The sequence below is a fragment of the Aquarana catesbeiana genome, linkage group LG09 (genome assembly GCF_042186555.1).
Source record: "Aquarana catesbeiana isolate 2022-GZ linkage group LG09, ASM4218655v1, whole genome shotgun sequence".
Lineage (NCBI taxonomy): Eukaryota > Metazoa > Chordata > Amphibia > Anura > Ranidae > Aquarana > Aquarana catesbeiana.
The window spans coordinates 112,739,292-112,756,498 of NC_133332.1; the positions used below are offsets into that span (position 1 = coordinate 112,739,292).

General features: G+C 43.3%; 1 protein-coding gene across 2 annotated transcripts in view; it reads left to right on the forward strand.

Annotated features, from left to right (window-relative positions):
- DOCK11 (dedicator of cytokinesis 11) overlaps positions 1-17,207 on the forward strand; it is a 525,243-nt gene that overhangs the window by 231,668 nt on the left and 276,368 nt on the right. For both annotated transcript variants that reach the window (XM_073599152.1, XM_073599153.1), the window contains one exon: positions 14,797-14,936. In XM_073599152.1, the coding sequence (XP_073455253.1) occupies positions 14,797-14,936 (140 nt within the window). The remainder of the gene's footprint in view (positions 1-14,796; positions 14,937-17,207) is intronic.

Genomic DNA, 17,207 nt, shown 5'->3' on the forward strand with positions numbered 1-17,207 from the left:
AGAGAACATGTTCTAAATTTTTCGAGGGAACCAATTCCTATCAGGAAAACCGCTCGTCTGTATGCTGTTCCGACATACCAAAAACGACGCATGCTCTGAAGCAAGTACGAGACCGAAGCTATTGGCTACTGGCTATTGAACTTCCATTGTCTAGTCCCGTCGTACATGTTGTACGTCATTGCGTTCTGGATGGTCGGAATTTGGTGTGACCGTGTGTATGCAAGACAGCTTGAGCAGAATTCCGTCGGAACTCCGTCGGAAAAAACTTCAGAGTTTATTCCGACGGGAAAACCGGTCGTGTGTACAGGGCATTAGAGGGTGACAGTAATTGGCTTTCTCCTGAGAAATGTCAATATTGGTAACTGTACCTCTGCTGTGTCCAAAAGGACTACAACACAGCATGCTAACACTATGGAGGCATGAATATACACACATAATTGTTTGTCCTGTGCAAGCTGGCTCTGCACACAGCAGGTTCCCCGGTTCCACAGCTGGTAAAAGCCAATAGCATGCATTTGATTTGCATATTGGTACAAGGGAGTTTTTAAGTTGTAGTTTATCTGTGACCATGACTTGCAAGCTACAGGATAGTCCAATTCACTTCCAGAGCCCGTTTCTGTAAAGGGCAGTATGGGGCAATGGTAAGTACAACATTTTTATTATAGAAAGGCACATTCTAATGGCAGTTCTAAAAGGCCTTTAATGTGACTCTAAAGTTTAAATGTTTTTTTTTTTTACATTAATACATTCTATGCATTAAGGTAAAAAACGCTTTACAGCCTGTTCCCCCTTCCCCTCCCAAATACTTATATGGTTCCTCTCTCTGGTCCAGCACTGTCATATCTGCAGCGCCAGTCCTCTCTCTCCTCTTCTTCTCACAGGAGACTCTGAGAGCAGCAGGAGCCTATGGCTCCTAGTAAAATCCTGTGAGGATTTAAATTATATTGACTTCTTTGCAACCTCCCTGCCCATACAAGAATAAATCTCCCTGCTAAACCGTCTGAATTTCGGTCCATTTATTGTTAGCTAAAGTACTCAGTCTCTACAGGTATATGCATAGTTGAGAGTATTTGATTATGTGACAAGGGGATTGATTTACTAAGGGAAAATAGACTGTACATATTGCAAAGTGCAGTTGCACTTTACAAGAGCATTTGCTTTAGTGCAAAGTAAATGAGCAGAAGCTCTGCTGACTTCCACCATCTAATCATTCTAATCATGTGCCAGCAAAAATGCTTTTTTTTTTTAATTTTCCTTGCACGTGATTGGGTATTCTTTGCAAAGTGAAGCTTTACCTCATTTACTAAGCTCCGGAGCAAATGCTCTTAAAGAGAGCACTGCCTATTTGCCTTTAGTAAATCAACCCCAAAGTCTGTTTAAATTAAAAAGTAGGATCAATAAATGACACCTAGATTGCTAGCATGATTTTATCCTTTAAAAGTAACAAATCAGTATATCTTTTCTGTGCTTTTAATTTCCAGCAACAAAAACATCAATTATATCCTTATTTAGCTGCAAAAAATTCTAAGATGTTCACATAATAAGGTCATCCCTGCAGTAAAATACGGAGCCTGTAGACTGCTGAGCATCAGATAATAAACATTTACAGCTGTGTATCAGCTGTCTACTGATCAAAGGAAATGTTACATCTTTCTTTGAACAGTCCAAAAACCAGGAACCTAATGACGCCAAAGAAGACTAAAAAAACTGAAAATTTATCTTTATTAATTATTATTTATTTACTGAACCAACATTGAATTTACAAATCTACATTCTTTATTTTTTTGAAGCTGTCTTTAAAAGTACATAAAAAGTGAAGTACTTTAAAGTGGTGTTCCGGCCTAAATTATACTTTTTAAATAAAAATACCTCTATAATACACAAGCTTAATGTATTCTAGTAAAGTTAAACTGTAAACTAAGGTCTGTTTTGTTAGTTTATAGCAATAGATTGTTATTTTATAAACTTACAGCAGGCCGTGGCCATCTTAAGTGTGGGCATTTGAAGCCAGACTGTATTTCTTCCTGGATCTCATCCTTGCAGATCTCGCACATGCTCAGTGCAGCACAAACAGTGTAATAGGTTTCAAGTCAGGTTTCCATAGCAACGGCAGTGTCAGAGGAAATTGCCGCCCCTTCCCAGAAGGCATTGCAAACAGGAAATGATGCGATGGGCCGCGGCCAGGGAGGAGGAAGTGAAAAATTAATACAGCAGATATACAGTAGGTGCTGAGAATAAAAATATCCAATTAGTTTACAGTGCACAGTTTAGTGAGGGATGCTGAAGAATTGTAAAAGTGGGTGGAACGCCACTTTAAGTGTGTATGTGTATGATGCAGTGTGGTAGTAGCTTGCAAAAATAAAAAGGGCATGTTGGGCATGTTGGTGCACCCATAACTGCAGTCTCACCTCTATTGACTTAAATACACAAGACTGTCTACAAGACTGTTTGGGACCTATTGTTTATTCATTTGATTCAGTTTCACAAATGGATTCAGCTCCAGGAATGCATTGGGCTAGCCAAGGCTGTTGGTAAAAACAGAAGAATAGCCCAAAAAAAGGAAGTACAGAAGAACGTATTGGGAAGATCATAAGAAAAGAGGGTTCCTAGAAACTAGGAGGGAAAGGGGGGGGGGGGGGGGGCCAGGGGGTTGTTGTATCCGTTTTATCAATTGGAAAGTAAAGATTTCTCAAATCTCGGTGGGCAAGTGTATGATATCCAGGGTTGCCATACACGTAGAAAATGTTCATAGTTATTGGTCAAGATAGCTGTTAGATTCTCATTAACCATAATGGACTCCATTCACAAAGCAGTATTTACTGCTTTAAGAATTAAAAAAAAAAAAAGTTTTTTGGCATTCACTAAAAAACGCTTCTAAAATACCACATATGGTATATATCTCATGAAACCATGCAGTATTTTATCTCATCAATATCCAGTGGGATGGCTACAGTGGAGAAGAATTAGAACCCCGTCAGTTTATAGTGCAAAATATAAAAAACGCAGAGGTGATCAAATACCACTAAAAAAAAGCTCTATTTGTGGGAAAAAAGGACGTCAATTTTGTTTGGGAGCCATGTCGCACGACCGCGCAATTGTCAGTTAAAGCGACGCAGTGCCGAGTTGCAAAAAACGCTCTGATCTTTTCCCAGCCAAATGCACTATAAACAAAAAAATTGCGACAATTTTGAAAAAAACGCATTATTTTTTAAATTTTGCTATAATAAATATCCCCCAAAAATATATAGAAAACATTTTTTTCCTCAGTTTAGGCCGATACATATTCTTCTACATATTTTTGGTAAAAAAAAAAATCGCAATAAGCGTTTATTGTTTGGTTTGTGCAAAAGTTATAGCATTTACAAAATAGGGGATAGTTTTATGACATTTTCATTAATAACTTTTTTTTTTTTTCACTAGTAATGGCAGCGATCAGCGATTTTTATCATGACTGCAACATGGCGGACACATCAGACATTTTTGACACATTTTTGGGCAGCAATCAGTGCTATACAAATGCACTGATTCCTGTGTAAATGACACTGGCAGTGAAGGGGTTAACCACTAGGGGGCAGTGTAAGGGTTAAGTATGTCCTGGGGAGTGTTTCTAACTGTGGGGGGCGTGGCTACATGTGACACGTCACTGATCTCTGCTCCCGATCACAGGGAGCAGAGATCAGTGACACTGTCACTAGGCAGAACAGGGAGATGCTTGTTTACATTTGAGGCGATCGCGGGTCCCTGCTGGTGCGTGCATGTGCCGTCAGCGACACGCACACGATGGCACGGCGGCAAATTTAAAGGGACGTACAGGTACGCCCATTTGCCCAGCCGTGCCATTCTGCCAACGTACATCAGCGAGCACCGGTCGGGAACCGTTTAAAGTATAACTAAGGCCTCTTTCACACGGGACGGATCCGTGTTGATCCGCCCCATGAACATCCGCTGCTCAGCAGGGATCGCTCCGTTTTCCCCAGCTGAGCCGGCGGATGACAGGGCGGGACCCGCACACTGTGCATGGACCGCCCTGTCAGATCTCCGCTCTCCCCTATGGGGGATCGGAGGAACACGGACCGTCTGTCCGTGTTCATCCGATCCGCTCTGCAGACGGATATAAAAACAGGATTTTCTTCCGTCTGCAGAATCGGACGAGAGCGGATGACATCGGGTGTTAGCGGATGTACATCCGCTGACACCCGCTATCCCATAGGGATGCATGTATGTCCGTATTTCATCCGAAAACGGATGGATGAAATACGGACATACGGTCCGCATGTGTGAAAGGGGCCTAAAGGAAATTTTTTTTTTTAGTTTTGGATAGGGTGGAAAGGTATTAGAACACCCATTAGGTTTTTACTGTGCCCTCATTAGGGAGATTTACCCTCTCTATTTGTTCCTGTTTACTGTTATCATTAAAAGTGAAATTAAACGAAAATTCAAAATTTTTGGTTGTTCCCAAAAAAGTAATAGAGGGGAAAATTTCCAAATAGAACACCAATTCTGGTGATCTGGGGGACCCCAAGGGATTCCCTTAATTTGCAGGGGTTTCCTCTCACTTCCTGCTTTTGCAATGGGACGAAAAGTGAAGGTAAATCTCCCCAATGGGACACAGATGGTAAACCCTTGAAATATTTTTCCAGTCTCAGGAAACCCCTCAAAATTACTATATCTACAACTCATGATACATCAGTGTGAAGGTCAGTAGAAAGAATGCTCCTTACAAGCAAACCACTTATGCGCTAAACAAGTGAGTAGTCAAAGGAAGTGAACCATAAACAATACAGGAAGCTGCCAACACTAAAAATTGTGTCCACACAAACAATGAAAAATATTTAAATTACCCACACTCTTTATTTCAATTATTCCTTACACTTGTGATCACTGGGAAGAATTCCCCCCTTATTGATAGCTAAAAAGATCAATGATGTCAATGGGAACTTGTCATTGGGAAGATATCTCTAAAAATAATAGTTAAAAAGTAAAGTCTACATATATGGCATGTGTTTTAACAAGGGATCAGACCATTGTAATATGTGTGTACATTGTATTATGTTTGGAGTGATTGGGAGGTTTTTTTTGCAGCAAATTATGTATATGCTGGTGTATTCACAAACAAAAGTCTCCAAAAATCAGGGGAAATAACAGGGGAGAAAATAGGTATATTTTATTAAAAGTAATGGGGTGGATTTACTAAAAGCACATAGACCGAACAAGTGAAGTTGCTCCAGAGCTTAGTAAATGGGAGCTCTGCTGACTTCCAACATCCAATCATGCGCAAGCAACAATGCAATTTTTTTTTCCTTATGTTTTCATTTTTTTTTCTTTGCATTCATGTGTTTGGGTATTCTTTCTGAAGTGAAGTGAAGTGAAGTGAAGTGAAGCTTTACCTTATGTACTAAGCTCTGGAGTAACTTGCAAATTGCACAGTCTATTTGCCTTAAAGTAAAACTATAGGCAAAACTTTTTTTTCTTTTTTTTCATTTTGGATAGAGCAAGGGAGGGTTTTAACCCCTATTGGAAGATTTTCCCCTCTATTACTTTTCTGGGGACAACCCAAAATTTGGCATTTCTTTTTGCGTTCACTTTCAATAATAATGGTAAACAGGACAAATAGAGAGGGTGAATCTCCCTAATGTGGTCACAGACAGCAATAAAAACCTGGCAGGTGTTCTAATCCACCTCTACTCTATCTAAAACTAAAAAAAGTTTTTTTAGTTATACTTTAAGTAAATCAACCCCAAAGATTTCCATTTTCCATATTTAGGTTTCTATGCATTACTGTTCAGAGAACTGATCCAAAAGGGCAGAGACTACTCAAAATTGGCTATTATATTTTTACATTTCTTAAAAACTGCATACCTGGACCACTACTTAACCACTTCAGCTCTGAAAGGTTTACCCCCGTTCATGACCAGACCATTTTTTGCAATATGGCACTGCGTTACGTTAACTGACAATTTCATGGGGGCGTGCGACGCTGTACCCAAATACAATTTATGTCCCTTTTTTCCCACAAATAGAGCTTTCTTTTGGTGGTATTTGATCACCTCTGTGTTTTTTTTTCTGCTATACTGTATACAAAATTAATCTGACTGACAATTTTGAAAAAAAGAACAATATTTTTTACTTTCTGCTATAAAATATTCCCAATAAAAAAATGTAAAAAATCTAATTTCTTCATCAATTTAGGCCAATATGTATTCTGCTACATGTTTTTGGTATAAAAAATTCTGAATACGTGTTTTTTGATTGGTTTGCACAAAAGTTACAACGTCTACAAACTATGGTATATTTTTATTTATTTATTTATTTTTTACTAGTAATGGTGGCGATCAGTGACCTATAGAGGGACTTTGATATTTCAGTGAATAAATGGGACACCTAACTGACACTTTTGACAATTTTTGGGGTCCAGCGACACTAATACGGTGATCAGTACTAAAAGATATGCACTGTTACTGTACTAATGACACTGGCAGGGAAGGGGTTAACATCAGGGGCGATCAAAGGGTTAAATGTATTCCCTGGGAGCGATTACTAACTGTGGGGGGGGGACTGGGGGAATGTAAAGAACACAGGATCAGTACATTCCCCTCTCACAGAACGGCAATGTGCCTTGTTTACATAGGCAGACCACCATTCTGCCTTTCTCCTATACGATCGGCGGGTCCCGACAGACATTACATCCGCCGGACCCACTGATTGGCTCCAATCACAGCGGGAGTTAGCCGCCTGGGGGCACATGGGTGCACGCCACACACCCAGAAGTGTCAGATCCGTACCAGATACGTGATCTGGTGCAAAACGGTCGCCCTGCCACAGTTTATCTAGGGTGGGTGGTCGCTAAGCAGTTAATTACCACATTTATTTATTTATAGATTTCCTTCTGTGAATTGAGTTTAATGCCTTTTCATGCAGTTTGCACTGAATGTTTTTAGTGTTTTACGGTAAATGCTGCAAAATGGCATAGTAAATTACAGTTTCAGGATTGCATGCGATATTTAGGGAAAATATATCCTGACACCTAAATAACGCATGGGATCTGCTTTAGTGAAAGGAGCCCACTGTCAGGATCAACAGGTAATACAACTGTTACAGAGAAAAAAAAAGATTGCTTTGTTAACGCTAGTGAAGTTATTCCTAATTATGCCCATAGTTCAGCTTGAAGCAGATTTATAATGTGAAGAATAGCGGGTGAACCTAGAAAAAAATATACTTTTTTGGCAGTTTTACAAAGAGGATCTTTGGCTATAATGCAAAGAGTAGTAATATGATCACTGTATGCAGTTGATTGGCCATTGAACAAAGAGGAACTGGAACAAAGAAGATATGTAGATGTGATATTTAGGGAAAATGTGTCCAGACACCTAAATAACACATGCAATCTGCTTTTAGTAGTTTTGGATAGAATTAACAAAGGTTAGAATCCCTGTCACATTTTACTGCTGTCTGGGGCTCCACTAGAGATTTCCCCTCACTTTTTGTTAATGAGAGGAAGCAACAGCACAACACACAACATTATAAATCTTACTGAAGTTCATCAGTCCCCAAAGAACATGGTGTAGCGGGACCCAGTTGGTGGCAGAATAGGGGGATCTCAGCAGGACCCACTGGGTGGCTGAGTATCTAAACTGTGCAGGTAATGGAGTTAAAAATATATATATTGGGGGGGGTGAAGATCCACTTTAAAAACAAAAAACAAAAAAAGTAGTATTTTAACCAGGCAGCAAAACCTGACAGGAGTTTTAATTTTCTCCACTCTATCCAAAGAAAAAAGAAAAATTTGGCTATAGATACACTTTAAAAGAAGGTTGTGTAGCACTGGCTTAGTATTGCCTCTGTAATATATGCAGAGTATTGCTCTCTGAAACATTGCATTGCATTTTCTGACTAAACTGATAGCAACCCAGGATTGGGTACAGCTGCAGGATTGAAGGCAGATTGGTTACTGCTGTTACTAAGAAGGAAGCCCACCCCTAACAACAAAAACAAGGAAGGACAGAATTGGATAGCAGCGCAGGAGAGCTGTGATTGGGGGGGAGAGAGGAGAGCACAGGAGGAGAGACAGACTGGCAGTGTGGCAGCCAGACAGGGGAAAGTGTCCCATGTGTTTGTCTCCTAAGCACTTCCAGAGCCTGTGAGGGAGTTTGCAGTGTGTTCTGCCCTTTCGCCTGATTACTGAAGATGTGCTAACAGTGCAGTGAAATCTAGAGACGAACTTCAGTACTGCAGCAATCATCATCATCATCATCATCCTGTTTGGAGAATTCTGTGGCCTGTGTTACTCCCATCGCCATCCAGTCGACTGAGACATCGATCAATCTATCAATTGCTGGAAGGAAGATATATCAAGTACATCTAATGGTGAGAGATCTTCTGCCATTCTTATATAAGTGGATCTTGCTTAATCCTGCTAGGTCCTATTTATCGCAAATGCAGCTCTATCTGAAGGTGGATCATCACATCGGTTAATCTTTGTTACCCTGTGACACTTTGCGAAGATATCCCTTTCCATTCTGTGGATTACAAATATTGCTTCAGGAAAGTCTGAGTACTCAAACACAGGTTTGAAATGGCCCCAACGCTGTCAGACTGTGTATGTGAATAGAATTCCCACTGGCCAGTGGTTAGCTAGAACCTATAAGACCTAGATAGGCTCTTATAGTCAGTAATATCACTTTTGGGAAATTGTTGAACATTATTTTTGTATTGTGCAACTGACAGTTTTGTTCACCACTCGCTCAGTGCATTTCGGGCAAAGCCTCTCACTGGCGGTTAAAGTGAACGAACACCAATCCTGTTTTAATTTACCGAACAGTTGTATTATATCATTGCATTTAATATTGGCATTCTGTTAATGAGTTTATCTCTTTTCAGGGCTTATTGCTAGTTTTAATAAAGCCCAGCTAAAAGTTTAAATGGTGTATTGGTGTTACATGGATCCCGGTAAGGGTGAGCCACCACTGGTGTGGGACAGAAGACCCGTATATTACAGCGGCCCTTCTGGGGGTAGTGCTACACGTGGGGATTCTTGTCCGGGATACCTTCTGGTTCCTGTCACAGAGTGATGACTACCTCTACCAACCAAGTCACCATGATGGATCCTGTCATGGCAGGTTGGGGCTCTGTGTAATTATGAGTCTCACTGGTGCCACCTGGACTGAGAAACAGGTCCAGCAAGTAGTGTCAGCTTTGATGTCTGATCAGAAAACATTCATATTGGACCTGAAAGTTGATCAGACAGCCTCTCGCACCTATGCTTTGCTAGAATGGAAAAGAGCAATCCCGAACCTGTTTCCAGGGAGTTAGCATACAGTTACCAGGGGACCTCGAAGCTCAGCTTATACAGCTAAGTATGCTGGATGATCACCCTGAAAATGCTAGCTCAACAACATCAGGACCAAGAGTATCAGCTACTACTTCCACCTCAACTACAGGGTTCCCTCCTGCTACATTCTTTACCGATATATGGGAAAGCTGGTGGAAATGTTGACGCAAAACTCAGCAGTGTCTGCCAATTATGGATATCGAAAGTTGCGGTTCAATTCCGGGAAGGTCCCTGTGCCATCTGGGGAAGAGGACTTTGAAACCTGGACAGATCAGGCAGTGCAGGCTGTGAAGAAATGGGAAGTCGCTGACACAGTAAAAAGACAAAGGTTAATCGAGAGCCTAAGAGCTCCCGCTTGTGATGTAATCAGAAATCTAAAAAGGGACAAGCCGGGCTGCACAGCCACTGAGTGCCTAGAAGCTTTATGGGAGATTTTTGGGGTGGAGGACTGTGCTGAGATAATTCATATGTTCTCACACACCTATCAAAATGAAGGAGAAGAGTTATCCACTTATGTCCGGAAGATGGATAAAATCCTTTATCAGGTCATTCTAAAAGGAGGCATGGAGCCGAGTCATGCAAGCAAAGCTTTGTTGGATCAAATTCTTAAAGGAGCACTACCACTGGATTCCATAATGTTGAAATTTTGGACTAGAGACCAGAACAAGCCATTGACTTATTCCAAATTGGTCAAAGCTATCCTAGAAGAAGAAGCTTTAATTAAGGCTAAAAAAACTGCTAGTGCTTCACATGCAGATTTCACTGTAGAAGTAGGAACCATGGGCATAGTGGAAGTCCAGTCCAAAGTAATGGCTTTGAAAACGCAGATGTTACAGATGACGGAGTTGATGACATCGCTGTCTGCCAGCATTGCCATACCAGAGGGGGAAAATACATTGAAACCAACCAGGGAAGAGGCAGTACAGAATGTTCCTGCTAGAGACCCCTCTAGTTCAGTGGTCTGCTATAATTGTGGGGTTATTGGTCACTATCAACGTGACTGTCCCAGCCCACCAAAGCCACAAAGGGAACATCATAAGCCAGCGGTAAACTCCAGAGGGCCCTGGTGAGGGAGCCAGCTGGGTGCCCATCTAAGTCAACTTGCTCCAGTTCCCAAGTCTTAAATGAAGGGTGGGTAAGGCCTAAACCTTTGTACCAAGCCTCACCCAAAGCCTCAGTTAGGCTGCCCAAGCTACTCTCAGAGTCGAGTCCCAGATCACAGGAGATCGGTGCACTACACACTCAAAACCGTCAGTCCAGATGGCAATGCAAACGAGCACAGACCAAAAGAGGGATTCAAACCCAAACAGCCGAGCAAGCTGCACCAAAACAGCCAAGCAAGTTCCCTGACAAGCTGGTGGGTCCTTCTCCTATAGTGCCAGTTCAGGTGGAAGGTGTATACACAAAAGCCCTTCTAGACTCTGTGGCCCAAGTGACTCTAATTTACTGTAATTTCTATGATAAACACCTGAAACACCTGCCCTTGCAGAAGCTAGAAAGTCTAGAGATCTGGGGTATGGGCACTAAGAAGCTCCCTTATGATGGATATCTTCCAGTCAAGCTTGAATTTGGCACATCTGTTGTAGGGCAGACACTTCCGACACATTGGCTATTGTATGTCCCCGCCCCCGGAGCCTGATCGGAGTTCCATGGTTGTGGGGATAACCGCTGACATGGTTTGAAGGTTACTCACTCCTCAGGTCTCAGAGGGTGAGGCTGCAGTTAGTGTACATCCAATGTTGCGCTCAGAGTACCAGTGATGGTCCAGGAACAAATGGCCCCAACAGGAGTGGGAAAATTGTGGAAGTTGAACAAAACGGAAAATGTCTTGCAGCCAGGTGAAGTAGCATGTCTGCGGGCTTCAGTCAAACTGAATTGGGACCAACCTGGTTCTATTGTTATCCTTGAAGGTGACCCTCAGAAGACAAATTCGGGTTTGGAACTGATTCCGGAAGTCATTTCTATGAAGGCCTTACAGAGAACCCATGGAAATGTTCCTGTCAGTGTTCGTAATGTTACTGATTCTCCAGTGAAGCTTCAGGCCCGAATGATGATAGGGCAGGTAAATCCAGCCACACCCATCACACAACATGGTGTAGTGGGGGAAGCCAAGGAAGAGTTACCAGAGGAGTATTTCTATCCAAAAGGCTCTCCTATGGCAACTGAATGGAAAGAACAGGCAAAGACACAACTCTTAAAGTGGAGGAAAATTTTCTCTAAAAATGAGCTTGACGTGGGATGCGCAGAGAGTGCACAGCATCATAATCGTTTACAAGAGGATAGGCCATTTTGAGAAAGGTCTCGACGAATCCCATTAGCTGATTTAGATGACCTTAGAGAACATATTGCGGAGTTGAAGAGGACGGAATTATTCGGGAGTCCCGAAGACCCTATGCTTCTCCCATTGTAGTGGTGAGGAAGAAAAATGGGTCATTAAGGATTATCGCACTCTCAACAAAAGAACCATCCAAGACCAGTACGCCACTCCACGAATAGAAGATGTCCTGCAATGCCTTTCAGGAGCCAAATGGTTGAGCGCGTTGGACCTGAGAAGTGGGTACCATTAGATCCCCATGCATCCAGATGACCAGGAGAAGATCGCTTTCATCTGCCCAGTGGGGTACTTTGAGTTTGAACGTATGCCACAGGGTCTGTCTGGAGTCCCTGCTACATTCCAACACTTGATGGAACAGACTGTTTGTGACATGAACTTAATTGAAGCGTTAGTGTACCTAGATCAAATAATTGTCTTTGGACGGACTTTGGAAGAACATGAGGAGCGTATAGAGAAGGTCTGAAGCGACTCTATGAAGAGGGGTTGCAGCTGTCCCTTGAGAAGTGCCAGTTCCACCAGTCATCAATCACCTACCTTGGGCATGTTGTCTCAGCGGAGGGAGTGGCCACTGACACCAAGAAGTTGGAAGCCGTTACCACTTGGCCCAGGCCCAGAAATGTGCGAGAGCTTAGATCTTTTCTTGGGTTCTGCTCCTACCACTGTTGCAGTCCCAAAGCTCTACTATCATCCTGTTTGGAGACTTCTGTGGCCTGTGTTGCTCCCATCGCCATCCAGTCGACTGAGACATTGATCAATCTACCAATTGCTGGAAGGAAGATATATCAAGTGCATCTAATGGTGAGTGATCTTCTGCCATCCTTATATAAGTGGATCTTGCTTAATCCTGCTAGTTCCTGTTTACCGCTAATCTCGATCCAGCGCTGTTCCAGAAATCACCATCGCTGCTGTCTCTCTCTCCTCACTGACTCAGAGACAGCTGCTGTCAACCATAGCCTATGAGGAGAGTGTGAGACCGAATCGCAGAGCTAGAACAAGGGCATAGCTAAGCGGGCACCTTCCCCGGGCGCTGTGTTGAGTGTAGGGTACACTCCTGGTGCCGCTCCTCACTGACAAGACTGATCGCAATTTCACTCCTGTCACAAGGAGCAGCTGCCGACACTTGCTTGAGGGAGGATTAGGCTTTCTCCTTCCTCCAGCCTGCAGGGGGAGATAGATAGCTGACAGACTGTCCTTTTTTTTCTCTCCCCTTGTCATGTGACTTAACATGACTGGAGAGAAGGAGAAGATGCCTTCATTCCAGAAGAGCTGGAAGTACAAGTGGGAAGGTCGGGGGTGACAACTGATGTAAGGGGGCACTCTGATGAGGCAGCTGATATATGGAGGCACACTGATAGGGGAACACTGATGCAAAGGAGGACTCTGATGGGACACCTGAGGTAAGGGGAGGACACCTGAGGTAAAGGGGGACTCTGATGAGGACACCTGATGTAAAGGAGACTCTGATGGGGACAGCTGCTGTAAAGGGGGGACTCTGATTGGGACACCTGATGTAAAGGGGGACTCTGATTGGGACATGTGATGTAAAGTAGGAGTCTGATTGGGACACCTGATGCAAAGGGGAACTCTGATTGGGATACCTGATGTAACTGGGGTACCTGATGTAAAGGGGGGCTCTGATTGGGGCACCTGATGTAAATGGGGACTCTGGCTGGGACACCTGATGCAAAGGGGGACTTCGACTGGGACACCTGATGTAAAGGGAAACTCTGATTGAGACACCTGATGTAAAGGGGGACTGTGACTGGGACACCTGATGTAAAGGGGGACTCTGATTGGCACACGTGATGTAAAGGGGGCACCTGATGTAAAGGGGGACTCTGATAAGGACACCTTATTTTAAGTAGTTTTGTTTTCTTTTACTTGAAATGTGGATATGATTGGCCTACTTTAATTTTTTATTAGAAAGAGATTTGGAACAAATTTTAGCAACCGGACCTCTTGGAATTTAAATTTCCCTCTTCCCTTGGTTTTTCTGCAATAGTATACACTTTACGGGCAGGTTAAGGGCAACCTCCGGGCATGTTATTTAAAAGTTTTGCTTTCTATTGTTGCACTTTGCTGTTCCTCACCAAATTGACTTTTTTTTAATTTTTTATTTTTTTTTTTTGCTTTTATTTACATTTTCGCCAGGGCATTGCCCAGTCTCTCATGCCATTTGTTTTCTGGTGCCCCCTTAGCAAGCCATCTGCACCCATGAATGCTCATTTCCATGCCGACCTTTGACACGGTAGGCCACACCCTCACTCCCTCCTCACAGGAGTTTGACTGACAGCAGCAGGAGCCTATGCCTTCCGCTGCCCTCGGTGTCTCCTGTGAAACCAGGAAGTGAGAGGAGCAGTGCTGCAGCTGGAACAGGTAAGTGTTTAGGAAGTGGAAGGGGGGGGGGGGTGACAGTTAGAGGGGTGTTTTTTACCCTAATGCAAGGAAAGGATTAGGGGTAAAAAAAGAAATAAAGTTTGCCTTTAGAACCACTTTAAGTAATGTTCACCAAACCTGCCTCAAACTAAATCCAGATATGTTAAACTCATCCCTAGTGGAGTATGCTGTGAATAATAATTTTTGTTGATTTTATGAACTTTATTTGTAAACTATAATAAACAGATACTATCTCTGCTATCCAAGTACTATGAAGAGCTTTGTAATTCTACTTCTGTTACATTTTTATTTAAAAATGTTGATGACGCTTTTGGAACTTTCTGCAATCTCATTTTTATCTAATGTAATAATAACTGATGTTTTATTAAAAAAAAAGATATCACACATAAGGTTTGCAGATGCATAGCATTTTTGTTTTTGTTTGGTTTAGTCTACTGTATTTAGTGGCATTTTACCACAACTAGTTTTAATATACCAGTGCTCAGACATTCCTGAGTTCATTATATAAACACAAAAGTGTGTGGACCTTTATTACTAATATTACCTTAGTGAACCATCCCTTGTATTTTCTTGTGGTAGCTTGTGATTCTTCTGTCCCATAGCAAGCCAAATATACTGTACAGCTGGTTAAAAGATATGACTTGTTGGTAGGAGTGTTTGCTTTTAAAATAAACTTGATGTAAGCCATTAAGCTGTGCTGCCTTAATAGGTAATGATGTTCTTGTTGTCTTTCTAGGGTTCAGGATGTCTGGACATCTAAGCATTTTGGAGCAGCAGACAGAAAATCTCAAACAATGCCGGCTCTGCGGAGCAGGACAGGATCCTCACGTTTGCAGCATCTTAGCAGCTTAGAGAGTTCCTTCACACTCAACCATAGTAAGTAGTTGGAGGATAGCTCACCACCTAAATACTCCCACTATAAGCTAGCAAAACATCCAGCAAGGTTATGTAGTTTAGCATAAGTTTTTCTTGATGCAAAACTTAGATGGGTTTGTGGGACAAATGAACGTGGCACAAAGTCAGTGCAGAGGAGGGAGCTTGCCTTGAGGCTGGTTTATGCAATTTAAACCTTGGACAGTGCTGCCTAATAAAGGTGCTTGTCACTGTTTTGACTCATTTACATGTTTTTGTAACTATCAGCTAGAGCAGGGTTTCTCAAACGAGGTTCCGTGAGAAATCCCCAGGGGTTTGGCAGATTTATAACTGCTCAATGGTGGCTTTAGTGCTCCTCTTACTAAGTACTTCTGGATAGGGATGAGCTTCCAGTTCGAGTCGAACTCATGTTCGACTCGAACATTGGCTGTTCGCAAGTTCGCCGAACAGCGAACAATTTGGGGTGTTCGCAGCAAATTCAAATGCCGCGGAACACCCTTTAAAAGTCTATGGGAGAAATCAAAAGTGCTAATTTTAAAGGCTTATATGCAAGTTATTGTCATAAAAAGTGTTTGGGGACCTGGGTCATGCCCCAGGGGACATGGATCAATGCAAAAAAAAGTTTTAAAAATGGCCGTTTTTTCAGGAGCAGTGATTTTAATAATGCTTAAAGTCAAACAATAAAAGTGTAATATCCCTTTAAATTTCGTAGCTGGGGGGTGTCTATAGTATGCCTGTAAAGGGGCGCATGTTTCCTGTGTTTAGAACAGTCTGACAGCAAAATGACATTTCGAAGGAAAACATTTTTAAACCTACTCGCGGCTATTGCATTGCCGACAATACACATAGAAGTTCATTGATAAAAACGGCATGGGAATTCCCCACAGGGGAACCCCGAACCAAAATAAAAAAAAAAAAATGACGTGGGAGTCCCCCTAAATTCCATACCAGGCCCTTCAGGTCTGGTATGGATATTAAGGGGGACCCTGGCCAAAATTTTAAAAAAAAATGACGTGGGGTTCCCCCTAAATTCCATACCAGACCCTTCAGGTCTGGTATGGATTTTAAGGGGAACCCCGCGACAAAAAATAAAAAAAAAAACGGCGTGGGGTCCCCCCAAAAATCCATACCAGACCCTTATCCGAGCACGCAACCTGGCAGGCCGCAGGAAAAGAGGGGGGGACGAGAGTGCGCCCCACCCCCCTGAACCGTACCAGGCCACATGCCCTCAACATTGGGAGGGTGCTTTGGGGTAGCCCCCCAAAACACCTTGTCCCCATGTTGATGAGGACAAGGGCCTCATCCCCACAACCCTGGCCGGTGGTTGTGGGGGTCTGCGGGTGGGGGGCTTATCGGAATCTGGAAGCCCCCTTTAACAAGGGGACCCCCAGATCCCGGCCCCCCCCTGTGTGAAATGGTAAGGGGGTACCTACCCCTACCATTTCACTAAAAAACTGTCAAAAATGTTAAAAATGACAAGAGACAGTTTTTGACAATTCCTTTATTTAAATGCTTCTTCTTTCTTCTATCTTCCTTCATCTTCTTCTTTTTCTGGTTCTTCTGGTTCTTCCTCCGGCGTTCTCGTCCAGCATCTCCTCCGCGGCGTCTTCTATCTTATTCTCCTCAAGCCGCTCCGCACCCATGGCATGGGGGGAGGCTCCCGCTCTTCTCTTCATCTTCTTCTCCATCTTCTTCTCTTCTTCCTTCTTCTCTTCTTCTCTTCTTCATTTTCTTCTCTGGGCCGCTCCGCATCCATGCTGGCATGGAGGGAGGCTCCCGCTGTGTGACGGCGTCTCCTCGTCTGACGTTTCTTAAATAATGGGGGGCGGGGCCACCCGGTAACCCCGCCTCCCTCTGACGCACGGGACATGACGGGACTTCCCTGTGGCATTCCCCGTGACGTCACAGGGAGGTCCCGTCAAGTCACCGTGCGTCAGAGGGGGCGGGGTCACCGGGTGGCCCCGCCCCCGTTATTTAAGAACCGTCAGACGAGGAGACGCCGTCACACAGCGGGAGCCTCCCTCCATGCCAGCATGGGTGCGGATCGGCCCGGAGAAGAAAATGAAGAAGAGAAGAAAAGAAAAAGAGAAGAGCGGGAGCCTCCCCCCATGCCATGGGTGCAGAGCGGCCCGAGGAGAAGAAGATAGAAGACGCCGCGGAGGAGATGCTGGACGAGAACGCCGGAGGAAGAACCAGAAGAGCCAGAAGAAGAAGATGAAGGAAGATAGAAGAAAGAAGAAGCATTTAAATAAAGGAATTGTCAAAAACTGTCTC